The following is a 26,585-nucleotide window of genomic DNA, read 5'->3' as shown; positions in this document are numbered from 1 at the left end:
CGGAGGTAGCTGATGTTTTGATCTATTTTTCCAATTCTGAAATACATTTAAGTGGTTTAAAAGGAAGGCATTTGGTGGAGAGGGGAGGAAAAAAACAACCAGTTACCTACTATATTGGATAAATCTTTGTGTATACACACAATGTACAATACACACATCTCTCTATAAAAGTATCTTTTCAAACAAAAGAAGGTAATTTGTTCATCTAATTTTGTTTTCTTTTGAAATTCAATCCAACCTGGAAGTGGTATAGGTAAATAATAATAATATTCTTCCTTTTCTTTTCCTGTAGGGTGCTGGAGATCTAGAAGACCCATGGTAGCCTTATAAACTTCTAAAATGCTTTTGATTCTGAAAATTGGGGGAAAAACTTTTAATCACATTTTCTTCAATACAAGGGAAAAATATTCTTGTGGATTCCCAACGTTTTGTGATATGAGCAGAAAATCATTAGCATTTCCCATCATTTGTTCATATTTGTGTTTTCTGATAATTGCCACTTGTAGCATTGCCTGTACTACAGTATTTTTGCCAACCTCAGGCATACTAATTCCATCTGTATTGAACTATTGGTCCTAAAAACCAATGGAGTTATTTCACCACAAGTAATAATTGTGCCTGAGGTGCATGGGAATATAGTTAGCTGTACTTTGAAGATACATTATGTTTTTTTTTGTGTTTTTTTAAACAGGACACACAACATATAAGCATGTAAGAGTAAAGAATTGTATGAGATGTTCTTTTTTTCAATTCACCAAGTTGAAAGCCTTTTGCAGGTCTGGCTTAAAATTTCATTTGGGCAATCTACTATAGGGTATATATTTATTAATTGTTATTTAATTTTTTTCGAATTTTACCTGTATTACCAAACTGGGTTCTTCAATAATGTCCAAATTGTAATGTTGCCTGCTTCAAGATAAGTGTATTTGGCAATAATATTATAAACCCTTAAAAATTTTATGCATGTGTCTCCTATATCCTTCAACACACACCAGAAAATCTTTGAAACCAAATGGATTAATTTATGGCTATTTATAATTTGCTTAGACATCTCACTGCTGCAAATTTTTTAAATGATGAGATTTGCTTTTATAATGTAAATTGTGATTTTTGTTTTACATGTGGGTTTCTATAGTTTTAATTTTTCAGCTTTTAAGATACAAAAAGTTTTGTGTAATTTGGTATAAATTTTAATTGTTTACGTTATTTTAAAGGCTCAGAATATCACATTGAAATGACTATAAATACATTTAAAATTATCTATTTTAGAACTAAGGAAATATTAAAGAGATATTTTCATGGGTTCAGTAACCTTTCATTTTATAACATTGGGCACGGTACAGAGTGGCTGTCACATAAGGTACTTGAAGATTATTCATTTAATTCTATTTTTACAATAACCTTGAATTCTTGAATTCTTTTTGAGTTTTGCATGTATCCAATTAATGCTGAACATGAAGAGTGAAATATTTATCTAAAAGCTATTGGGGTAGGAGAAGCAATGAATGTATCCATTTGTACATGGTTTACATGTTGTGGATGCTTTGTAAACACTTTCCTGTATGTTTAAATTGTGTTTCAGCGGGATGTAATTGCCTTTGTGTGTAGTTAAAATGAGTCATCATCTGGTCCTGTGTGCAGTGGAATTCATGGTATTTTCTGTAACATTTCCCTGAAGCTGTTTCTGGAGAGCCACACATTTGAATACAGACAGCTTCCTTGATCATTCGATTTATTGTGCACCTGATTTTTGGCCTAAAAGAATTATTGCCACAATATATTTTATTTATTCTTTAGATTTTAGCCTTGTAAGTTAAAGTGCTTTACATGATGATGTTAAAAGCTATTTGTCCCTTTACTGGGTTTAAGGGTTGTTAAAAGATAGGGAATGAAGAATGCAAAAAATGGTTTATTGTTCAACTGTCCACTCTGATCCAATCCTGTACTGACAGTACCTTTCCAGTATGATATTGTGATGTTTCATACAATGCAGTGAACATAACCAACTTGTTACCTAAATAAAGAATTGATAAAAACAGTGTGACATATTACTACTTGGTATGATTTTTAAAAATAAAAGTCCAGTTTTGAATGTTATTTTAAACATTTTATACAGTTAGAATATTGTGAAATGTTTCATACAGAACTGTGTAGTTAAATTTTAATTCCAGGGAAGAATTAACTAAACTATATAAGACAATACTAATTAAACCCTTCTCCACTTCCAAACATTTTTTATTACCACTTTAACCTTTCTCTGGGAGTTTAATGGCCCTTGAAATACAAATAATGTGTGAGTTAGCAAAAAACTCGTGTTTACTAATATGAATTTCCTAGTCCCACTGTTCTCAAACATTTATATTCTTAAAGGTTGAGGCTCCCAAAGAACTTTTGCTTTTGAGGGTTATATCTATTGATATTTATTGTATTAAAAAAAACAACACCATTACCTGTTAACATAAAGAGCATTGTTTTATAAAAAGATTATTTTCCAAAACTAAAGAGCATTGGCTTTCGTTTTGTAAATCGGATGGGTTCTCATATCTGCTTTTGCATTCAATCTGTTGTAATGTGGTGCTTTGAAGTGTATGAAAAGATCTGGCTTCACACACATATGTATTTGGAAGAGTATTTCAATAGTTTCAGATAATTGTGGATACTCCTCTTTGTTACATTACCAAAACTTCAGAACTGGTAGTTTCTTGAAAGTTAGTTGCAATGTGAAATCTGAAACTATTCAACTTTGTACTGTTCTGTTACATTAAAATTTGTTTGACCTATCTTGCAGTTTGAACGGATCTACTTTTGCATGACTTAATAACTTACATTGGTCATTTGTAAAATACTGGTTTGTCGAATTATGCCTTTAAAAAAAAATCTTTATTGTTGGGGGTATTATAGACCCCCCTCTCCCCCCATTGCTTCCCTGCACCAGTTTCTGCCCAAACATAGGTAATACATATGTGCATGTAAATCTTTGGCTAATCTCTTCCTGTCCCCTCTCTGTCCTTCCCTCTGAGATCTGCCCTTCCCTCTGAGATTCATCAGACTGTTCCATGTTTCCATGCCTCTGATTCTATTTTATTCACCAGTTTATTTTGTTCATTAGATTTCTCATTTGTTTTGATTTGTAGATTCAATTGTTGATAGATATTTATTGCTATTTTAATGTTCGTATATTTTATCTTTTCTTCCTCCTCCTCTTCTTTCTCTTCAAGAATATCCTTCAACATTTCATGTAATACTGGTTTGGTAGTGATTAGCTCCTTTAGCTTTTTGTCTGTGAAGCTCTTTGTCTGACCTTCAGTTCTAAATGAGGGCTTTGCTGGGTACAGTAGACTTGGTTGTAGGTACTTGCTATTCATCACTGAATATTTCTTGTTATTCCCTTCTGGCCTGCAAAGTTTCTGTTGGGAAATCAGCTGACAGTTGTATGGGTGCTCCTTTGTAGGTAATTAACTGCTTTTCTCTTGCTGCTTTTAAGATTCTCTCTTTATCTTTAGCATTTGGATTTTAATTATGATGTGTCTTGATGTGGGCCTCTTTGGGTTCCTCTTGTTTGGGACTCTACTTCCTGTACTTATAAGTCTATTTCTTTCACCGGGTAGGGGAAGTTTTCTGTCATTATTTCTTCAAATAGGTTTTTAATATCTTGCTCTGTCTCTTCTCCTTCTGGTACTCCCATAATGTGAATATTGGTACGTTTGAAGTTGTCCAAGAGGCTCCTTACACCATCTTCATTTTTTAAATGTTTTTATTTTTAGAGAAAGAGGAAGGAAGAGAAATAGAGACATAGAAACATGGATGAGATAGAAACATATCAATCAGCTGCCTCCTGCACTCCCCCTACTGGGGATGGATCCCACAACCCTAACATATGCCCTGACTGGGAATCAAACCCCCAGTAACAAACTGGTAACCTCTTGGTTCAAGGGTCACCGATCAACCACTGAGCTAAACCAGTTGGACTCTTAATATTTTTTGGATTCCTTTTTCTTTTTGCTCTTCTGATTGGGTGTTTTTTGCTTCCTCATATTCCAAATCATTGATTTGATTCTTGGAATTCTCTACAGTTGAATCCCTGTAAATTATTATTTCAGTTAGTGTATGCTTAATTTCTGACTGATCCTTTTTCATGTCTTTGACATTCTCACTAATATTTTTAAATGTCTCACTAGTCCCTTGAAGCTCTCATTAATCCTTGAGTAACCTCATAACCATGGTTTTGGATTCTGTATCCCGTAGTTTGCTTGCTTTCATTTCTTTCATTTGTAACATATTTCTTTGTTTCTGCATTTTGGCTGCTTCTCTGCTTTCTATATATTAGTGTTGCTCTGTCTCCTGGCCTTGTGTAGTAGGTGTCCTGTAGGGCCCAGTGGCTCAGCCTCTCCAGTCACCTGAGCTGGGCACTCTAGGTGCACCCCTGTCTGGTCTGTGTGCAGTCTTGTAGTTAACCCTTAATTGCTGTTGGCATCACTGGGAGGAATTGACCTCAAGGCCAATTGGCTGTGAGGACCAGCTGTGACTACAGTGGAAGAGCATCTGTGCAGAAGACCCCCTATGGAGCAAGACTTGCTTCAGTGGTTTTTTGTTTGGTGCTGAGTTTGCCCCTTGAGTGTGGGCATGTGGGTGTGTAGAGTTGTAATCCTGTGTGATCTAAAGCTGTCAAAGGGTGCACTGGCTCTGGGGCCACCCGGCAGGAGCATCAGAGAGATCTTAAGATGGCTGCTACTTGTATTGGGCTTGTGAAGTGCCCAGGCGAGACCTAGCTGTGAAGCAAAGCATGCTAGTGCTGGGTTTTGGGCCTTTTATTGATAGGTTTGGGGCACGCTGATGTTTGAGAAAATTTAGCAAAGTCTGAAGCCCGAACTAGCACAGGCCATTCATACAGAAAAGCTGCTACAAACAGCTTGGGTGGGACTGCAAATTGGATAGGGCAGGGTCTCAGGGAATCACCAGGGTGGAGCAAACTGTGCTCCAGGCTGATGGAGACTCAGATATGGTGTCAGCTCTGCAAAGGTGAAGTCCCAGCATTGGAACAGGGACCCCTGTCTGGAAAAAAGCCGCTCCCGAGTTCCTAACCCAATGCCAGACAATGCAGTACCTCCCCATATGTCCTTGGGTCCCCTGAAGCTGCCAGACACTGGAGTTCTGAGGGATTGAGTCCGAGTAAGTTTGTGCGCTGGCCCTTTAAGAGGAACACCTAGGTCTCAAGCAGCTTCTGTATCATTCAGCTACAATTTCCATTGGTTTTTAGAGGGACTTCTCTTCCCAGCTCTGGAACCCTGGGCTGGGGGTCTGGTGTGGGGCTGGGACCCCTTGCTTCTCACTGGGGTTGCGGGGAGGAGGGTTCTGTAGCTGAGAGATCCCTCCCGATTAAAAAAACAACACTTGGGTGTCAGACCAGCCCATTCAGTGCCTCCACCCCTCCTACCAGTCTCATGCTTTCTTCTTTACTTCTCTAGTTGTAGAACTTCCATTCAGCTTGCTTTCAGCCAGTTCTTAATGATGGTTATATTTTAGTTGTAATTTTGATGTGGTTGTAGGAGGTGGAGAGTAGAGGCATTTACCTACACCACCATTTTGGTTCTCCCCCCAATTCTTTAGAATAGCAACATGTTATTATGAAGTGTTTAAAATTTTTTTGTTAATATAACTGATCTCATCAGAAAAAAGTGTTGGGACGCTGCCAAGCTCATGGTGATGGATACAGATTTTTCAAAAACTCTAATTTTCATTTGAAAGGGAATTTTAGTATTGGCAACAAATATTGTCAGTTTTTTTCCCTAAGTGACAGGCTTATTCATTTTAGAAAATGTCTGTTGAATAACCATACTCTGTCATTCAAGTAAAACTTGTGTTCTGTAAAAAGTGGCTGGTTCTGCACATCTTGAATAGTAGCATGAAAAAACCATCACCCTTCAGCATGTTATAGAACCAGTACTCCTTTTCATCATATTTGCTATTAAAAAGATGTATACTCAAGGGTAGAGTTGTAACAAAACTAACTTTTAGTGCTTAATCAGGACATTGTTAACTGAAACTGACTTATTTCCCCCTTTTTTCTTTGTGAGTATAGCAGTGAAGGTACAATAATGACTAATTTGTTTGGTGCTACTGTTCTTATTTGTGCTCAGGTGTCTGCAGTTTTACCCATCATTTCTTTTGCACAATCAGTGCAAGTGTCAGTATAAATAGATAAATACATAAATAAATAAATTAATTAATTAATTAATTTTGCCTAGGCCAGTGTGTCTTGGTTGGTTGGATCGTTGTCCTGTACACTGGAAGGTGTCGGGGCACATACCCAGATTTTGGGTTTGATTCCTGGTGCATGAAGGGAACAACCAATGAATGTTTCTCACATTGATGTTTCTTTCTCTCCCTCTCTCTAAAAAAGTCAATAAAAATAGTATTTAGTGCCCTGACTGATTTGGCTCAGTGGATAGAGCTTCGGCCTGCGGACTCAAGGGTCTCAGGTTCAATTCCGGTCAAGGGCATGTACCTTGGTTGCGGGCACATACCCAGTAGGGAGTGTGCAGGAGGCAGCTGATCGATGTTTCTCATTGATGTTTCTAACTCTCTGTCTCCATTCCTCTCTGTAAAAAATCAATAAAATATATATAAAAAAATAGTATTTAGTATTGTTAAGAAAATAGTTTTGATTTCATGGACCTCCTTAAAAGGTTCTCTGGGACCCCAGATTTTTAGAATTGCTCCCCTCATCCCTTTGGAGACAGTCTGTTCATTTATTCGAAACATCATAGTATAATAGTAAATGTTAAAACATACAGATGTGACAAAATCTACTTGGTGGTATGTGTGGGGCAGTGGTGGTTACTATTACACTCAAACTTAGGAAGCAAGATAAAGACGGTCTAATCTTTAGTATTGTACTTTTTCTTTCAAAATATTTCTTTGATGGGTTTCAACTGAGAAAATTTATGATTTAAGGTTAACAATAGAGTTTTATATGGCATATATTCAGGTCATTTTAATCTTTTTAGATATCTTCAGTTATTGTAGATTTGTGTTATTAAAAAGGTCTCCTAATTGAGTTTTTAAATCCATGTCTTAAAATCATTTTACTATGGCTGAGATATCACATCAGGTCAGCCATAGTAAGACAGGACTTTTTAAGTGACAATTAAGTGGATCAGGGCTTTATGCTGAAGGTTTTGGTTTTGTTTGGTTAGGTTCTTCAGTTGCTTTTAAATGTTTTTGGATAGCCAGAAGTCACTATAATTCTCATTTCACCTTGTCAGTTTTATTTTCAGAGTCTGTGATTCAATTGAGTTTTGATCTATTTATGGTGCTGTCAGGTTCTCTCCAACCAGCTAACTAGACACTTAGTCCTCATAGTAAACCATAACAAAATTTAAAACTAAGATGAAGGTTTCCAATATAGAAACAAAATATCAACATACCTATCTTTGGACTTCTTTATTATCTAATATAGCAAATATTGAAATGTCAAGTTGCATATTTGAGGTTTATTTTGGAAATAATATCTCTTTTTGAAGGAAAAACAGAATCTAAGTAGCAAATGCTTCCAAGTTTCTTTACATTTAGCTTATTAATATAAGTACAGTTTATGTCCAAGAGTCAGTTTCTTAATGCGAAAAGTAGATGAGAGTATTTGTTTTTGCCCATTGTCTTAGTGATTTATGTATGTTTTATTGTGGCCTAGAAGTATAACTATAGCTACTAATATAGGGTAAGATGCTTTTCAGGCAGCACCACTACCAATTCCCACTTCTTGCTGGGTTGTTGTTTTTGTTTGTTTTGTTTTTAGCTATGGTATCTTCTCCCCCTTATTTTCTGTTTCAGTTTTATTCTATCTGGCAAACACTTAACTATATATATATTATTTGCCACACAGATGTAACTGACAGCTCTGCTCTTATAATTCAGGCATGGGGGTTCATAATCTTGGTGTTAGGAGGTTAGTTATTAGTTCTATCTCTTTCATATCCACTACTCCAATGGAGCACAAAAGAATTGTAACTTTTATATATGGGTAGAAGCAAAGGTTTGGTACATTTTTTTCTTCACTAATAACCCTAATCTATAATATTGGCAACAGTGATTAGTGATTTAAGTCTGCACTACAAATATGTTCTTATATTCTTCCCATATAATATCTACTTATAAGAAAATACTTGGGCATGTATTTGAAGTGAAGAGGACTGGTACAATCCAAGAATTCCTCTAATATATGGGTCTGACACCTCATTTCCTCTTTTGGGTTTACACTTGCTTTTACTTGTGCTTTATTTAGAGGGCCCTGGATTTATTTTCATGAGATTTTGCCTATGAATAAGCATTTTTAAAGTAAATTGATATAGTATAGAGTTTATTTTAAATACTTCTATTTAATATTTGCTATTAAAATTAATCTTAGGCAAGACTGCTTGTAATTATTGTAACACTTTGAAACTATTAAAGTACACTCCCAAATTGAAAGTGACTAGATTTTATTCCTGGAGTTACAGGTTCTGTAGGAAGCTACAAAAGTTTTTATGAAGAGCCTAATTTTAAAATGATGTGTATTCAAAATAAACTAATAGTTTTAAGCATTTTCAGGACGTTCAAACGCTTCCTAAAATGATATCCTTTCCAGAGGAAATTACTAGGGTTCCTCGCTCTCAACCTCCAGAGCAGTTCTACTTTTGTGTGTTAATTTGTTGGGATTCCAGTTAAAATTTCATTTGAATAAAGGTTCTTTGACTTTGAAAAGTTTGAAAGCCACTAGGCCCAGAGAGTATAAATATGACTAGACAAATGAAACGACAATTATGTTACTCTTTTACAAGAAAGGAAGTAGCAATTACACTGGGCTGTGAGGGATATTTGCAGGTTTTTATTTGGTGATTTACCCAAGTATTGAGATATTTTGTTACATAGGGTGTCCCAAAAAAATGTATACACACTTTGAATGATTATAAAGTCAATGTTTATTAACATACAGTTCACTTTCAAAATTTAAAAGAATCTCCAGAAATGAATAATTTTCTTTTTGTCAGCGCCTGTTTCAAACCGATGACCATTCTGGTCCAGGCACTGCTGATAATTCGAAACAATGGAATTGCAAACATCAAGAATCATTTTGTTTGGTATTTGTGCGCCCTCAACTTGTCAACTGTTGCCAGTTTTTAACTGTAAAATAAATTGTATGTATTCCCATAAAAAGATCTAGTTGATAAATTTTCTTTGTTCAAAGCTTAGTCTGGCTTCATCCATTACTTCAAATCAGTTAAATCTGAAAAGGATGAATATTCCCCCAAAATGTATAAACACTTGGAATAATTATAAAAGCAGTGTTTGTACTTCAACTGAGTTTTATAACTTCCGGTAGCATTTTAGGATGTGTCTCATCATAGCGATGTTTCTCTCTTTCCACACCCTCTTCCCTACCTTCCACTCTCTCTAGAAAGCAATGGAAAAAATATCCTCAGGTGAGGATTAAGAACTAAACAACAAATAAAAAAACCAGTTTTTTTCTGGGGTGCTTAGTAAAATGGAGAGGCGGCCTGGCTTTGCTTCCTTAGGCAGTGAGCCATCTTCAGTACTTGGAAAACAGAATGCTGAAACTAACAGCAAGTTCCAAGTGTATGTCGTTTATGTGAACGCTTAAATCTCCAAAACTTATTCCAAAATGCATCTCTCCCCCCTGCCCACCCCCACATTTTAACATCTTTGAAATTGAGAAGCATCTTAGGCCACTGGCTAGGCAGCTGTCCTGGCACAGTAGCACCAAAGTAGTCACAGCTATCCACATTTCAATTCCATAATTGGTTTTTGTATGCTGTTGGAATTGTGTTAAGTTTAAATGCTGTTTAGAATGTCTTCAAAATGATTACATAAGATTTAACATAGAAGCAAAGTTTTGTATAAGCAAAATCCAGAAACAAGATTTTAGTTAATCTGCCTTAAAATGTATTATAAGTGTAAGATAATCCTGTGTTATTAAAGCATTTGTTTCATAGTTTAATTGGAAGCATTTTTCTTAGTTATATATAAAAACTGGAATCTTAGAGCTAATGGTATATAATGTATAATACATAGATACATAATTGTATAAAACATACTTGGGAATAATGCATAATAATTTAGGACAGTACTTCAGAAGCATTGGGAAGTGTGAGGTTTTTATTTTCTTCCTTCTCCCTGAAAATTACAGATAGCACAATGCTAACATTAAATCTGGGTAATAGGTAAGGGTATCATTATATTCTGGATGCTTGAATTTTTTATAAAAATTAAATATAGAAACTAATTAAATTAGTGGTCCTGAGTTGCCTTTCAAGAAGAAGGTACCATTTTATAATCCCAACAGTATACAAAAATGTTCATGTTTTCTGCTTTCTTGTCAGTCTGGGTAAAAATAAATTATGATGTTTTGATTTAATTTTCAATTATTTGATTACCAGTGAGATTGAACATTTTCTCTAATAACATGTCTTTTATTAAAGCTTGTTTACATATGTTGCTTATTTTCCATAAACACATTTATCATTTTTCTTACTGATTTGTGGGAACTCTTTATATATTTAGGAAATTAACCAATATTATCATCATTCTATCACATGTCATGAATTATTCTCAATTCACCACTTCCCTTTTAATTTTTTTAAATAAGGATGTTGAGAGATGAGACTAAGAACAAAGCTGTCTAATAATCTAAAATGACATAATTTCTGAAAAACTGTAATCTCAATAGCATAGGTTCCCCCTACTCCAAATTTTTTATCATGCTACTCTGTTTCAGTGCTTTTTCTTACACAATAATGTTTTGTTTCTATGTCAACTTTTCCTACAGGCAGAGTAAAGGCTCGCTCTACTCAGTGTAATTGCAGAGGTGCTAGAGGGCTAAGATGCTCTCTCTGATCTGAAAAGTATTGGGTAGCTCTCTTTAGTCAGAAATATTGCCTTTTCTCCATATACCGTTTTAAGTCAAATATAGTAGGATTTATTTTTTTTGCGTCTTTTTAAAAATTGAAAAAAATTTACAGCAAACTGCAAAGATCTTCACTGTTCAAGTTGATAAGTTTTGAGAAGTGTCTTAGTTTTTACATTCAAAATATTTAGAATTTTATCCTTTTCTTTAACAGTTTCAAACTACAATTGTATACTTAGATGATCTTTTAACATTCTGAGTAAGTAAATATTTACATGTTTTATTTTATGACTTTGGCCTTTTAAAATTATGTATATAATACAAAAGGAACTCATTTTGGGTTTTGCTAAAGGGCAAAAATCTAATGTAATATTTTCTATTATCCCTTTATACCAGCTAATATGTAAGCTGGTGTTGGCTCATTTCTTTGAAAATGCCCTTTTACTATAGGGCATTTTCTTGTATGCTAGTATGCTTGAATGTTTATGAGCTTTCTATTTCATTGCTTTGTATATTTTATTATCTAGTAAAGAAATTTTCCCTTACTAGTCTATTTCAACAAATATTGAATATTTATTATTCCAGATAAACTTTTGAATAACTTGGCCAAGATTTTCTTACCAAATAAAAATCCTGTGAATGTGGAATTGTTATAAGTGTAGATTAATATGGGGGTCATTCGTGTTTTTAGCAGAGATCCATTCCAGGAAAATGCTACATCTTTCTATTTGTATGAGTATTTCTTTAATGGCCCTAGTGATGTTGTGTAGTTTTCGTCCTATGTTCTACACATTTATTAAGTTAATTCCTTATTATTTTATATTTATTACTGTTATGAATGAATCATTTACCCCCAATACGTTTTTTAATCTTTATTGTTGAGAGTCTTGCAGAAGTCCCCCCTTTGTTCCCCCATTGCCCCCCTCCACCCCTTTGGATATATCCCCCAATACATTTTAAATTCATATCTTCTTAATAGACAAGTGCCTTAATTGCTGACAAAAACAAAAGTTTCAATTTCTATCATTCCCACCAGATGGCAGTCTTGGACACATCCATTTGTTAAACCTGCTGAGAGCTCTGAAGACAAGAAAGGCAAAGTGGCTGGCAGACCTTCCAAGCCTCTAAAAGTACAAGGACAAAAAGGTTTTTTCATAAACCTGAAAGAAAAATGAACTCAACATTATGTAATTATAGTGTTTCTGCTGCTACTAACCATTACTCTTATAACCCATTAGTGGGGGCAGAGAAGAACTGTCATTGTGCCCTTAAATATCATATTTTTCTCTGCCCATGGAATAAACACCTGTGGCTTCTTGGCAGTGCTTCTGGTTTTATTCCAGGGACGCTCATAGTTAAAGGCAGGCTTTAATCTGACATTATTGTTTCTCTTCTCCAAAAAGCACCATTTAAATGAGAAGTTACAGGATTTCTAAGTGTACAGTGGGGCCTTGACTTACGAGTGTCCCGACTAACGAGTTTTTCGAGATACGAGCCATCTCTCGGCTGATTTTTTGCTTTGAGTTGCGAGCTAAAATTCGGGTTATGAGCCAGCTTCAGATACCCCACCGCTAGTTGGCGCAGCGAACGTCACAGTGAACACCACAACATCAGCCCAGCATTCAATTCATTGTAATGGTGAAAATTGATTTGACATACGAGTAATTTGAGTTACAAGCTCGGTCACGGAACGAATTAAACTCGTAAGTCAAGGCCCCACTGTATATCTTATGACTAGTTTTTATTATGCCTGGGTGTCTTCTGAAATGAAGAACAGAGTTTATAAAATTAATATAAAGAGAAGTAGGGGAGGAGAGAACCAAGATGGCGGCATAGGTAAACACCTGAACTTGCTGCAGTGCACAACAACATTAAAACTACAACTAAAAGACAAAACAAATATCATCCAGAACCATGGGAAGGCTGGCTGAGTGGAAATTTTACAAATAGAAGGAAAGAGAAAAGTGCATTGAGTCTGGTAGGAGGTGCAGAGGTGTGGAAGTGTGGAGGTACAGAGGCACGCACGAAAGGGGCTGGCAGCTGGGTACGCTGTTGTCTTTTTCAATCGGGAGGGAGATACAAGCTCCCAACTGCTCTGAACTCCAGTTCCGGGCGAGAATTTCGGGACCCAGACTCATACGGAGAGAAACTGGACTGTCTGGCATCGGGTCAGAACGTGAGGGCGGCTTTCTCGCAGAGGTGCTTGCAGCGGTCATTGTTCCTGCATGAGGCTGAGGGACACAGACCCCGGAATCTCTCCGAGGCAAAGCAGACTGGCAGCCATTTCGGCTTGCTCTGCCCTGGTGATTCCCTGAGACCCCACCCCACCCAATTTACAACCCCACCCAAGCTGTGTGCAGAGGCTTTTGCATATGAATGGCCTGGCCTTTCTCCACCTAAAAACCTGTCAAACTGTTGCTGGGTCAGAGAAACCCAGAGCTTCCAAAAGAAGGCCTAAGGCTTGTCAGCAGCCTGCATTACTTCACAGCTGTGCCTCATCTGGGCACCTCCAAACCCCAAACAAAGAGGAGGAATCTGCAGATCTCTCTGTAGCTCCTGCTGGGTGGCCTCAGGCAGCGGCTGACTTTGCACCTCCTTGGAGATCCAAGAGCCAGTCTACCCAGTGGTCAGAGTGAGACCATCCAGATTACAATTCTTCACATCCATAAGAGAGACACTCAGGGGGCAGACTCAGTGAGCACCAAAGCCCCACTGAAGCAAGTCCTGCCCCATAAGGGTGTTTCCAGCGCAGAAGTTCTCCCCTTGTAGACACAACTGGTTCTCACAGCCAATTGACCTGGAGGTCAATTCCTCCCAGTGATACCAACAGCAATCAGGGCTTAACTACAACAAGACTGTGCACACAACCCACAAAGGGGTGCACCAAGAGAGTCTACCTCAGGTGATTGGGGAGGCTGAACTACTGGGCCCTATAGGACACCTAGCACACAAAGCCACTCTATCAATACAGGGAAGCAGCCAAAATGTGGAGACAAAGAAACAGGTCACAAATGAAAGAAATGGAGGAAAGCAAATTATTGGATATAGAGTTCAAAGCCACAGTTATAAGGTTACTCAAGAATCTTCTAGAAACCTCTGAGAAATATAGTGAGACCCTCAAGGATATGAAAAAGGACCAATCAGAAATTAAGTATACAATGACTGAAATAAAGAATAATATACAGAGATCCAACAGCAGACTAGAGGATCGCAAGAATCAAGTCAAAGATTTGAAATACGAAGAAGCAAAAAACACCCAACCTGAAAAGCAAAAGGAAAAAAGAATACAAAAATATGAAGATAGTGCAAGGAGCCTCTGGGACAACTTCAAGCATATCAACATCTGAATTATAGGGGTGCCAGAAGATGAGAGAGAGCAAGATATTGAAAACCTATTTGAAGAAATAATGACAGAAAACTTCCCCTACCCGGTGAAAGAAATAGACTTAAAGTCCAGGAAGCACAGAGAACCCCAAACAAAAGGAATCCAAAGAGGATCACACCAAGACACATCATAATTAAGATGCCAAGAGCAAAAGATAAAGAGAATCTTAAAAGCAGCAAGAGAAAAACAGTTACCTACAAGGAAGTACCCATACGACTGTCAGCTGATTTCTCAACAGAAACTGCAGGCCAGAAGGGAGTGGCAAGAAATATTCAAAGTGATGAATACCAAGAACCTACAACCAAGATTACTGTACCCAGCAAAGCTATCATTCAGAATTGAAGGTCAGATAAAGAGCTTCACAGATAAGAAAAAGCTAAAGGAGTTTATCACCGCCAAACCAGTATTATATGAAATGCTGAAGGGTGTTCTTTAAGAAGAGGAAGCAGAAGAAAAAGGTAAAGATAAAAATTATGAAGAACATGCCCTGACTGGTTTGGCTCAGTGGATAAAGCATCAGCCTGCGAACTCAAGGGTCCCAGGTTTGATTCCGGTCAAGGGCATGTACCTTGGTTGCGGGCACACCGGGTGTGCAGGAGGCAGCTGATTGATGTTTCTAGCTCTCTATCCCTCTCCCTTCCTCTCTGTAAAAGATCAATAAAAATATATTTAAAAAAAAATTATGAAGAACAAAGTGACAACATATATATATCTATCAACAAGTGAATAAAAAATCTGATGAACAGAATAAACTGGCGAATAGAATAGAATCAGGGGCATAGAAAGGGAGTGGACTGACAATTCTCAGGGGGAAGGGAGGGGGTGGTTCGGGAAGAGACTGAACAAAAATCGTACACCCCCCACGTCCCTCCCCCCTGAGAATTGTGCGGGAAGAGACTGGACAAGGACGGGGGCAGGGTGGGGGGCGGGGGGTTAAGGGCAAGGGGTGGGGTGGGAACCAGGTGGAGAGGAGCTATGGGGGGCGGGGGGAGAGGAACAACTGTAATAAGCTGAACAATAAAGATTTATTTTAAAAAAGAAGTAGGAAAAAAAGAGAAGTAGGTTTGTAGCTGGCTTATTCTACATCACTATAAATCTTAACCCCTTAAATTAGACACCTTTTGGCTTAATTTAGATGACTTTGAAGACCTGTGTTTAGGATTGTAGAGGTAGTGAATTTCTTGGTCAGGTTAGGATTTTCAAATATTTACTTATCTACTTTTCCCAGACACCAAAAATATAGTTCTTTTGGGCAACAATACATCACTGAGGTATGCCATCCTCTTGTACTTATCTTTTTTTTTTTTTTTTTACAATTCCACCTATTTACTTTTATATAATCAGGGAGTAGTAAATTAACGACACAGTAATTGTATATTCCCTTTCTGAAAAATTCTATTTTTAATCTGAGATTGAAAGGTGCAAGAAAGTATGGTAAGAAAAAGAAACACATGTTTGGCCCTTGAGCACAAAGATGTGCCAACACTAATTCATGGTTTTCCAAAGAAAATTTATATAAATATTCTGGGAGGTAATATAACAAAAATTTTGACAAAACAGTTGACCCTTTTTTTTTTTTTTAAATATATATTTTATTGATTTTTTAACAGAGAGGAAGGGGAGAGAGATAGAGAGTCAGAAACATCGATGAGAGAGAAACATCGATCAGCTGCCTCCTGCACATCTCCCACCGGGGATGTGCCTGCAACCCAGGTACATGCCCTTGACCGGAATCGAACCTGGGACCTCTCAGTCCGCAGCCTATGCTCTATCCACTGAGCCAAACCGGTTTCGGCAAGTTGACCCTTTTTAATTTTAAAAAGGTTTTATTAAATTTATTGAGGTGACATTGGTTAATAAAATTATATAGATTTCAGGTACACAACTCTATAATACATTATCTGTATATTGCATTGTGTTTGCCACCCAAAGCCAAATCTCCTTCCATCACTGTATTTTTGACCCCTCCTACCCTTTGTAACCACCTCCCCTCTCACTCTTCCCTTCTAGTAACCACCAAACTGTTGTCTGTGTCTGAGTTTTTGTTTGTCTTGTTTGTTCATTTGTTGCTTTCAGTTTTTATCCTACATATGATTGAAATGATATGGTTCCTGACTTTTTCTGTCTGGCATTTCACTTAGCATGATATTCTCAAGGTCCATCCATGTTGTCACAAATGCATTATTTCATCTTTTCTTATGGCTGAGTAGTGTCCCATTGTACCACATCTTCTTTATCCTATCTGTAAAAAAAAAAAAAAAAAAAAAAAAAACTTCGATTGTTTCCATGTCTTAGAAGTAGATAATTTCATTTAGGAAAAACCCTGGAAAACTTTCCTTTCATTTTTCTATCTCTGGATAATTCTACGATGTGGTTTTGTAGAATAGCCAATTTCTTTAGTGTGTTGCATTAATTTACTCATGCTTTATGCAGTCTCTGAGAATGAATATTCACATGGACTTACGGGACTCTCAGCTCTGTAGTACCGGTGCCTAGAGATTGCTCGTAGTTCTAAGTCATCTTTAAGACAGAATTGGAATTAATTAGACTTAGGTTCATGCCACACATTTCCAGAGTTAGAGGTAACCTCAATTGTATCAATAAAACCATAAGTTAAATGCACCTGAAAGATGGGCTATGTTAAGTAATCTTTGAAAAGAAAGGAATTCCTTTCTAATAACCTGTTTGTATTATTTTATATGTATAATTTTTTAGGGCTTTTGGCTTTTTTTAGGGTGAGACACCATGAATCTGGCAGATGAGAAAGAGTGTTTTCTATTATAGTGTAACTGTACCACACTATCCTAGTGAAATGTCTTTCAACATCAGAAATGTACACATCAAGCCCTACCCAGTTTGGCTCAGTGGTTAGAGTGTCACCCTGCAGACTAAAGGGTCCCAGGTTTGATTCTGGTCAAGGGCACGTACTTTGGTTGCAGCTCCTCCGAGGCCCAGGCCCTGGTTGGGGCTGGTGCAGGAGGCAACCAATCAATGTGTTCCTCTCACATCGATGTTTCTGTCTTTCCCTCTCCTACTCTCCCTAAAAATCAATGGAAAAATAGCCTCGGGTGAGGATTAACAACAACAAAAAGTACAATGTACACATCGATGCTGATTGCTCTCTAACACTGGAGTGGGGCAGAATAAGCTACATTTTCTGGACAGATTTCACATAAAAAAAAAAGAAAACACAAAAAACACACAGTTCAATTGTATCTCAAGAAAATTGCAGCCCTAACCGGTTTGGCTCAGTGGATAGAGTGTCAGCCAGCAGACTGAAAGGTCCCAGTTTTGATTCCGGTCAAGGGCATGTACCTTGGTTTCGGGCACATCCCCAGTAGGACGTGTGCAGGAAGCAGCTGATTGATGTTTCTCTCTCATTGATGTTTCTAACTCTCTATCCCTCTCTCTTCCTCTCTGTAAAAAATCAATAAAGTATATTAAAAACAACAACAACAACCCAGTTCTCAGTGGATAAAGTCCCAAATTTAAAAAAGAAAAAGAGCCGAAACCGGTTTGGCTCAGTGGATAGAGCGTCGGCCTGCGGACTGAAAGGTCCCGGGTTCGATTCTGGTCAAGGGCATGTACCTGGGTTGTGGGCACATCCCCAGTAGGAGATGTGCAGGAGGCAGCTAATCGATGTTTCTCTCTCATCGATATTTCTAACTCTCTATCTCTCTCCCTCTCTGTAAAAAATCAATAAAATATATTTAAAAAATAAAAATAGTCTATTAAAAAAATAAATAAAAATAAAAAAGAAAAAGAAAATTGCAGGTGCAGAGAGCAACACACAAATGTTCATGTCCATTTGAGAGAGAAACTGAATTGAATGATTATGGTTTTACATCCTCAAAAGTTTCAGCATCATACATTTAGCCAGTTATTAGGATGACTTCCAGCATCTTCTCTTTTTATCCCCAGTTATTTCAGCCATCATGTATTGTGGCTTCCATTGTCTTTACCACCCAAGACCCTCTTCTCCAAAGACTCTAGTTTTCTATATATTTCTTAAAGTATACAACCCAGAAGTGAACATTTATAGTACTAGCAGAACTGTCATGTTCTTTGTTCTAGCTAATACTGTTCTATTTAACACCTAAATATTGGACTAGCTTAAGTGACACCACATGGTACTGTGGAGTTTTTTGAGTTATTTTTAGTGCTGTTAAGCATTTTTTTTCCCCCATTTTTACTAGTGCAGTCAGTATTTTGTGGGGGTTTTTTTGGTTTTCATTTTTTAAGCCTAGTTTGCAAGACCTTCATTTATTCTTATTAAGTTCTCTTATGTTAGATTCATTAAACTTTTGAGGTGTTTTGGGATCCATCTTAGTTATACTTGCTTTACTTAAAAATTTCAAATCATTCCAGTTTGATATGTACACCTTCTATATTGAATGAAAGAAGTCTGAGGGTAGTAGGCCTCACAAACTTGTCTTCAGTATGATGCAGATAGACCGATGTATTAATCAACACCCATTAGGTGCTTTACTGATCAGCCCATATTTCTCCCAGGTTATCTGTAAGGGAATCATAGGATTTTATATTTCTTGCTGAAGACCTGCATTTCCCAAATATTAGTGAGTAACTGCCCCCAAAAGTTCATGAAGTTAAAAGTCTAACCTACTGAATGATGTTCTCTTTCCTAAAGACTTAAAAACATTATCACTATAATAAGATCTATTCTAGGGCCTTCCTCGAATTAGTATCAAGTTGTCACCATTCTTTATCTCTTCCAAAGATGGGAATGACAGTACCCTTTCTGATGTTGAGGCTGATAACCCTCTCTACACTTCTGTAAAACTTAGACTGGGCCACCCAGAAATAGTCTTAGATTTGTTTTCCATCAGTATAAAATAGGAAATAAAGTTCTTATTGGCCCTATCACTTGTGTATAATTCAATTTATTTGGAGCTTTTACTTTAACCCTAGTCCTATAAGTACTTGCAAATTTCTGATGTTTGTTTTTCTTATGGTGTTTCTTGCATTACTTACGCATTTTTGAAATTCTGCACTTGTTACAGTTCTTCCTGTGAAAACTGGTGGCTTCTTTTGTTGTTGCTGTTCTTTTTAAGTGCATCTCCCTATTTTATCATATACACATATGATTCTTCACTTAAAATTATTTCATAAAATAATCCAAATGCATTAAAAAAAAAAGTCAAACTACAACTTGGGCCCTGGCTGGCGTGGCTCAGTGGTTAGAGCTTCAGCTTGCGCACCAAAGGGTTGTGGGTTCGATTCCCAGTCAAGGGCATGTACCTGGGTTCCAAGTTCAATCCCTGCACTGGTCGGGGCATGTATGGGAGGCGACCAATCGATGTGTCTCTCTCACATTGATGTTTCTCTCCTCTCTCTCTCTCCCCCTCCCCTTTCCCTTCCACTCTCCTTGAAAATTAATGGAAAAAAATATCCTCTGGTGAGGATTAACAAAACAAAACCAAAAAACACTACAAATCGGCCGACAGCCTGAGCCATGTGCAGCATGCTTACTGGACAGAGCAGAACAGAACCCCGTGCAAAAGGATGCTATTCACATCACAGGCCATGGGGACTCACCTGTCACAACTTTCCAGGAAAGTGTTCTTACTAATAAAATAAGCATAAGTATATATTGCAACAAATACCTGACAGTCTGTAGAAGTGACATGACTCAAGAAAAGAGCTCTTTGGAGGAGTTTTTAAAATGTATCAAAGATGCCAAATTGGCTGGCAGCAGCCCTGGAGCCCTGCAGTTGCTCTGTAGCTTCTCTCTTTATATTCTCCCTGCCTGTATTATCCTCGCTTCCCTTAAAAAACGGGAAAAGGTGGCCCTGGAGGATTGTGGCAGAGAAATCAAGCCACAGATAGGCCATCATCAAGGACCAATCAGCTTTGGCTTCTAACCTTGAATTCAGACTTCTTGAAAGGCCTCTCGGTGACACACTATGGGTGCCCTTTTCTCTCTCATTTTCTTGACTTCCTCAATTAACAGGGCTCAAAGGAAAGCAAGCAAGAAAGAATGGAAAGGAAGAGAATGCCCCAGATGTAGAGAGCTTTGTAAATTTCTGCAGATACATGTATTATATTTGTATAGACAGTAGATTTATTTGTGCACATTTTTGTATGTATGCTATACTTAAATAAAATTTTTAAAAAATGGCTGATGTAGTAAACTTCATGTATATTTATATTTATTTGCAGTTTTTATCTTAATACATTAAAATAGTTAAATAGATGTGGTGGGTATGCTTTGGATAGTGTGATTAAAATACAGATTATATTTTATGAGAAACTTTCAGGGTTGTATGGGGGTGGGGAACCTTAAAGAGATAAGCAGCATTTCATTTTTTTATTGATTTCAGAGAGGGAGAGAGAGAGAGAAACATCAATGATGAGAGACAATCATTGATCGGCTGCCTCCTGCATGCCCCCTACTGGAGATCAAGCCTGCAACATGTGCATGTGCCCTGACAGGGAATCGGACCATGACATCCTGGTTCATGGGTCAAGGCTCAACCACTGGGCCACACCAGCTGGGCATAAGCAGCATTTTAATTGGGGTAAACTAAACTGCTGTAACAAACAGAACCGCACCTGGAATGATTCTAACAATAGAAGTTTATTTCTTGCTCATGTATAGACCAGGATGGATGTTCTAGGTAAGTCTGCTTCTCTATTCCATATGGTGATTCAGGTCTGAGACTTCGCATCTTGTGGCTACATCATCATCCAGAGCCCTATGCTATCTAAGCAGCAGAACTGGAAAGTGAGCAAAGAAAAAATATCCCTGCTTCTTAAAATTCTCACTAAATTTAGAGGAATGAAATAGTACCAGGCATATTCTCTTACCACAATGGAATTAACCTAGAAATCAATAACAGAAAGATAAAAGCACACATAAATACTCCATGTGCCAAATAACAAATTATAAGACAAATTAGAAAATATCTTGAACAGAATGAAAATGAAAAATCACAATATACTGAAATTTTTAGGCTGCAGCTAAGGCAGTACCTACAGGTAAATTTATAGCTTTAAACACATATTTGAAGAAAGGTCTCAATAGAATTTAATTTTCCAATTTATAAAGCTGCAGTAATTAAGATAATGTGCTTTTGGTGCCCAGCTTTATACATATCAATTGAACACAGTAGAGGGTCCAGAAACAGTCTTTGTAAGTATGTAACACTTATGTAGCCACTTATTTTTTCACAACGTTGACAATTCGTGGGAGAAAGGAAAGTATTTTCAACAAGTGGTTCTGGAACAAATGCATAGCTATATGCAAGAGAAAAAAAATCAATCCTGACCTCCTTATCTCATTCCACACAAAGTGTAACCTGAAATGAACCACAGACTTTAAGAGCTAAAACTAAAATTTCTAGATGAAGCATTGGAGGAAATCTTTATGACCCTGGGTTAGGCAAAGCTCATATAAGAATTAAAAACTGTTCAAGAGACACTGTTAAGAAAATGAATAGGCAAGCCTTAGGCAAAATATCTGATAAAAGACTTGTGTTTATAATAGATACATTTTAAAAGGGAGTAGAATATTAAAAAATTGAGTGAGCATTTCACCAAGGAAGATATACAAATGGCAAACAAACACCAATGCTGAGTTACTAGTTATTAAGGAAATGCAAATTGTAATACACTATAACTCATTAGAATGACCAAAGTTACACAGACTGGCATTGCCAATTGTGAGCAATAATGTGGAGCAAATAGGACATTTTTATTTAATTACATTTTATTTATTGGAGTGATCTCCACGGTCCTTTCCCCATCAAGATCCTGAATGTTGACTATGGGCGGAGATCTGTCATTGTGGTGATAGGTACAATTCTCAGTCTAGGATGGGAAGACCAAAGAAAATCTTATTTTCAAATAACAGTCATTATAAGGATGAATATGCACATGAATAACACAAATAGGAGTTCTGGATCAGTGTCCACTGGGATGATTATATTGGTGGGGGCTGGGGAAGGTCGATGGAACGGCCTGGCAGGGGGCCAAGAACAAGTGTCCAGGACAGGTGTTCAAAGTCAGTGCAGAGGGAACGATGAGCATCAGTGGTTGATGGATCAGAGGGCCTGATCTGGAGATAAGAGAGAGAAGGTCATAAGTGTGATAGGGGCATGGACTACAGCTTGGGTTTCTAGGCTGCAGTATTTGGCTTTGTTCCCTGAGAAGCCCTGACAGCTTCAGAGTTGTGGTATGAGTGTGTTGAGAGGATTATGCAGTGTAAGTGGGCTTTATTTTAAGAGACGCATTCACAGTGGCTTTATGTACCTGCCTAGATGTGGGTAAAGGAATGTCCTTAAAGTATGACACATGTGTTCGCTGAGAGCCTGACCCAGCACCCAAAGCCATGCTGACTATCTCCTGGCTTTGAGTTAGGGTATCCATTAGCGGTCAGGGGTATTCCTGGGGTGAGGAGAGGGAGATTACAACGCGGCGGTTGGAACCATTTGCAGGTGGTGGACAGGTTCAGTCATTTGATTGTGGTGATGGTTTCCTGGGTGTATACACAATGTAAAACTTACTAATTGTATACCTTAAATGAGTGCTGTTTCGTGTATGTCAACTATCCCTCAATAAAACTGTTTTGTAAAAGCCAAAACCAAAAAGTAACCCAACCATTAATTAGCTAATTTCAGGACAGGATAGATGTTGATGGGGTGGCCTGGCTGACCTAGCTGAGTTAAGATCCCGCCTGCCCATGCACCTGTGGCCACTTGGCTGGCTGCTTGGGACTGGCTCGCTCATCTGGAAGACCCTGGAAGGGGAGAGTCCACACTGCTTCACACACCTCCCTCATCCTTCCCCCCATTCCTGCAGCAGGCTTGCCTGGGCATAACCTCATGGTAATGGCTGGTCTGCAAAAGGAGCAGAAGTACACAGGTTCTTTTTGAAGTCTCCTTCTGGGTCAAGTTTGTTAGTGTTCCATTGACCAACACAAGCCACATGGCCATGCTCGGACACTGTGTTAAGGCACTAAGAAATTTGGGGCCAAATGTATAAATACAGGGATTTCATTAATTGGTCTATCAATGCAATTAACCTATCATGTACCTTAATTTTGTTATCTGATTTGGATTTATTCCATCAAGAAAGTATTTTTAGCTCTAACCGGTTTGGCTCCGTGGATAGAGCGTCGGCCTGCGGACACAAGGGTCCCAGGTTCAATTCCAGTCAAGGGCATATACCTTGGTTGCGGGCACATCCCCAGTAGGGAGTGTGCAGGAGGCAGCTGGTTGACGTTTCTCTCTCATCGATGTTTCTAACTCTCTATCCCTCTCCCTTCCTCTCTGTAAAAAAATCAATAAAATATATTTTAAAAAAAGAAAGTATTTTTATACGATGATAATTTCTTAGATATAATTTGCCATCTCTTTTAATCCCATACTGGATGTAATTTAGCTATTGATTTTATATGTTTGCATTAATTATATGTGAGGGATAATAAGGTTTTGTTATGGTATTTATCACATTGTCATGTTCTGTTAAGATTTCTTTTGCTGTTTTTGTTATACTAGAGGCCCGGTGCATGTAATTTGTGCATGGGTAGGGTTCCTAGGCCTGGCCGGCGATCATGGCCAATCAGGTTCCCCATCTCCCTGCCTCCCTGTCTCCTCCTCCCCTCACTCCTCCTTCCCTCACTCCCTCAGTGCCCTGCCACCGCCGCTGGTTGCCTGCCATGTTCCACGCCGCCCCCGGGTGGTCAGCACATGTCATAGCGAGCAATCGAACTCCCATTCTCCCAGTCGAACTCCCAAGGGGACACTTTGCATATTAGCCTTTTATATATATAGATATATAGATGTGGCTATAAAACTATTTCAAAATAGTTTAACTTCCAGCGAAAATAAGTTTAAATATTCTCCCTTGATTTCAATGGTTGAATACATTGACCTTTCCTCTCTAGCTAGCTGGGATAAAACTATTTTTTTTCTTCTAATTAGAACTGTTTTTTAAAAACATTTTACTCTGTACTATATTTATAATATTAACCTGGAAGCAAATTAAATTTTGCAGCTGAAGGATCAGAGGCTTAGTTCAAGCTGCCAAGTTCATCTAAGATCAAGCAGAGAGCAAGTGGTGGAGGCAGGCTTGAATCTTCCTCTGACTTAAAATTTGATTCACTAAACTATACCAAGGTAAGAACATTTGGTTAAGTGGTAAAAATCTATGTTTTTGTGTAGAATGTACTTCCCACTTTTCCCTTCTCCACTTTCTCCTCCCCTCTCCTCACGTACTTTACCCTCCTACTTCTTCTTCTTCCTTTTATTCATTTAATAACACATCAGGTGCTGAACTAGATTCTGGGATTTACAGATAACTATGTAGCATATCCTACCCTTAGTTTATAGAAGCTGTAAATAGGTAAATGGAATATGGAAAATCCTCCTATTTTAAATATTTACAAATCTGAGATGTTACATGCCAGTTTGGTGGGTTTGTTGGTGAGTGTGGAAAGTCTTTATGATATGATGGTTTTAAAATCCTTTTTTTTTTCATTAATTGCTGCTTTTGTTGTTGTTGTTAATCCTCACCAGAGGATATTTTTTGCCATCGCTTTTTCAGAGAGAGTGGAGAGGAGGGTGGGAGGCAAGGGGAGAGAGAGAGAAAGAGAGAGACATCAATGTGAGAGACACATCAACTGGTTGCCTCTGGCACGCACCCTGACTGAGGGCAGGGCGCAAACCCACAAACCAGATATGTGCCCTTGACCAGGAATTGAACCCGCAACCCTTTGGTGCTTGTGATGACCCACGTCACACGTGGTTCAGGATTCAGGCTCTGGAGAAGGGCCACGCAAATGACAGAGACAAGAAATAATAATTTGGAAATTGGGGGGCCAGGCGGGAGCCCACTTGTGCTCAGGCCTTGCCATCCATTCAGTTTGGGATACACCTATAGCCCTTAGGCAGGCAATTTCCAGTAACAGACAGACAATCTTATCAGTAAGGATTTACATGACTAAATGGTTGGGAAGTTGCTTCAGCTACCATATAGCTCTGACCTTTGCCAGGGCTCAAGGGTCACCAGCATTCTGGGCTCCTTGTCCACACCTCTCTGCTAGTGAAGACAATAGGCGGCTTCCCACAGGTGCCTGGGCCAATGCTCCAACCACTGAGCAACACCAGGCAGGGCTGATTGCTGCTTTCTTTGTGTTTGTTTCACTTTTTTGTGCTTGTTTATTTGCAGGATGTTTCTGGATCCTGTGGTATTCCTTATTGTTTTGTCATTTGTTTCCTAGGTGGTTTATTCTTCTTTGCTTTATTATCATGATTGTACAACCTTCTCACTTGGATTTGAATTAACTGAACAAATTTATCTTTACTATCTCGGATTCTTTGTTCTGATTATCCAAGCTAGTTCTTCTTCTTCTTCTTTTTTAATTAATCTGAGAGACAGAGGGAGAAATATCGATGCGAGAGAAAGACATCACACAGTTGCCTCCTTGTAGGAGCCCCGAACCAGGGCCAGGGATCAAACCTGCAACCCTTCTGTGGTTAGGCTGATGGACACACTAAGCACTTATCAACACCAGCCAGGGCTGGCATTTGTATTTTTAATTAATAATATAAAATTGCATATCCTATATAATAAAAGCCCACTGATCGAACAGCGCGGGATGACCAGAACAATCAGTCAACCAGTCGCTATGATGTTCACTGACCACCAGGGGGCAGACACTCAATGCAGGAGCTGCCCCCTGGTGGTTAGTTCACTCTCACAGTGGGAGCACCGCTTGGCTGACCAGGATGAGCGGCTGCTTCCACTGTGGGAGCAGCCACCCAGAGGGTGGTCCACAGCCGCTTGGCTGACCAGGATGAATGTGCTCCCACATCAGAAGCAGTCACTCAGCGGGTGGGTCCACAGCTGCTCGGCTGACTGCGATGAGTGGCACTCCCACAGTGGGCTGATCCCTGAGGTCACACCCCCACCAGTGCACGAGTCCCATGCACCAGGCCTCTAGTATTCATATAATGTTTAATAATATATATACACAAACTTTTAATGTTAAAGACGTATGTTTTGGGGGATTATTTATTACCAGTATATTTCCAATTTGTCATATGCTCTTCAATTAGTATGCTTTGTGTTATAATAAATTGAAAAATTTTACTAAATCTGTTAGAAAAACAAAATTCAACTGAGTAATTTGAAGATCTAATTGGCTTTATTAAAGGATTAATGAATCAGGCAACATCCCATCTAGCAACTAGAAGGTTCGCTTCAACGGGCTGTACAAAATGGAAGGGTTTTGCCCGGCCGGTGGGCTTACTGGTTGAGCATCAACCTATGAACCAG

At 38.3% G+C, this 26,585-nt stretch overlaps 2 protein-coding genes across 8 annotated transcripts in view; both read left to right on the top strand.

Annotated features, from left to right (window-relative positions):
- PPM1B (protein phosphatase, Mg2+/Mn2+ dependent 1B) overlaps nucleotides 1-12,173 on the top strand; it is a 69,520-nt gene extending 57,347 nt beyond the window's left edge. For 2 of the 6 annotated variants that reach the window (XM_014447698.2, XM_023747266.1), the window contains 2 exons: nucleotides 11,115-11,159; nucleotides 11,937-12,094. In XM_014447698.2, the coding sequence (XP_014303184.1) occupies nucleotides 11,115-11,159 (45 nt within the window). In that variant the 3' untranslated portion in view covers nucleotides 11,937-12,094. Of the gene's footprint in view, nucleotides 1-292; nucleotides 2,782-11,114; nucleotides 11,160-11,911 lie in introns of those variants that run through there. The other 4 variants (XM_023747275.1, XM_023747287.1, XM_023747267.1 and 1 more) reach the window with 4 other exon arrangements.
- The window catches only part of SLC3A1 (solute carrier family 3 member 1), a 69,807-nt gene that overhangs the window by 14,659 nt on the left and 28,563 nt on the right, over nucleotides 1-26,585 (top strand). The window contains exon 2 of one of the 2 annotated variants that reach the window (XM_023747263.1): nucleotides 24,303-24,424. The gene's annotated coding sequence lies outside the window, so the exon portion shown is untranslated. Of the gene's footprint in view, nucleotides 1-24,248; nucleotides 24,425-26,585 lie in introns of those variants that run through there. The other variant, XM_023747258.1, reaches the window with a different exon arrangement.

The sequence above is a fragment of the Myotis lucifugus genome, unplaced genomic scaffold (genome assembly GCF_000147115.1).
Source record: "Myotis lucifugus unplaced genomic scaffold, Myoluc2.0 scaffold_6, whole genome shotgun sequence".
Lineage (NCBI taxonomy): Eukaryota > Metazoa > Chordata > Mammalia > Chiroptera > Vespertilionidae > Myotis > Myotis lucifugus.
The sequence above is the reverse complement of the archived record's forward strand: the minus strand, read 5'-3'. Positions and strand labels throughout refer to the sequence as shown.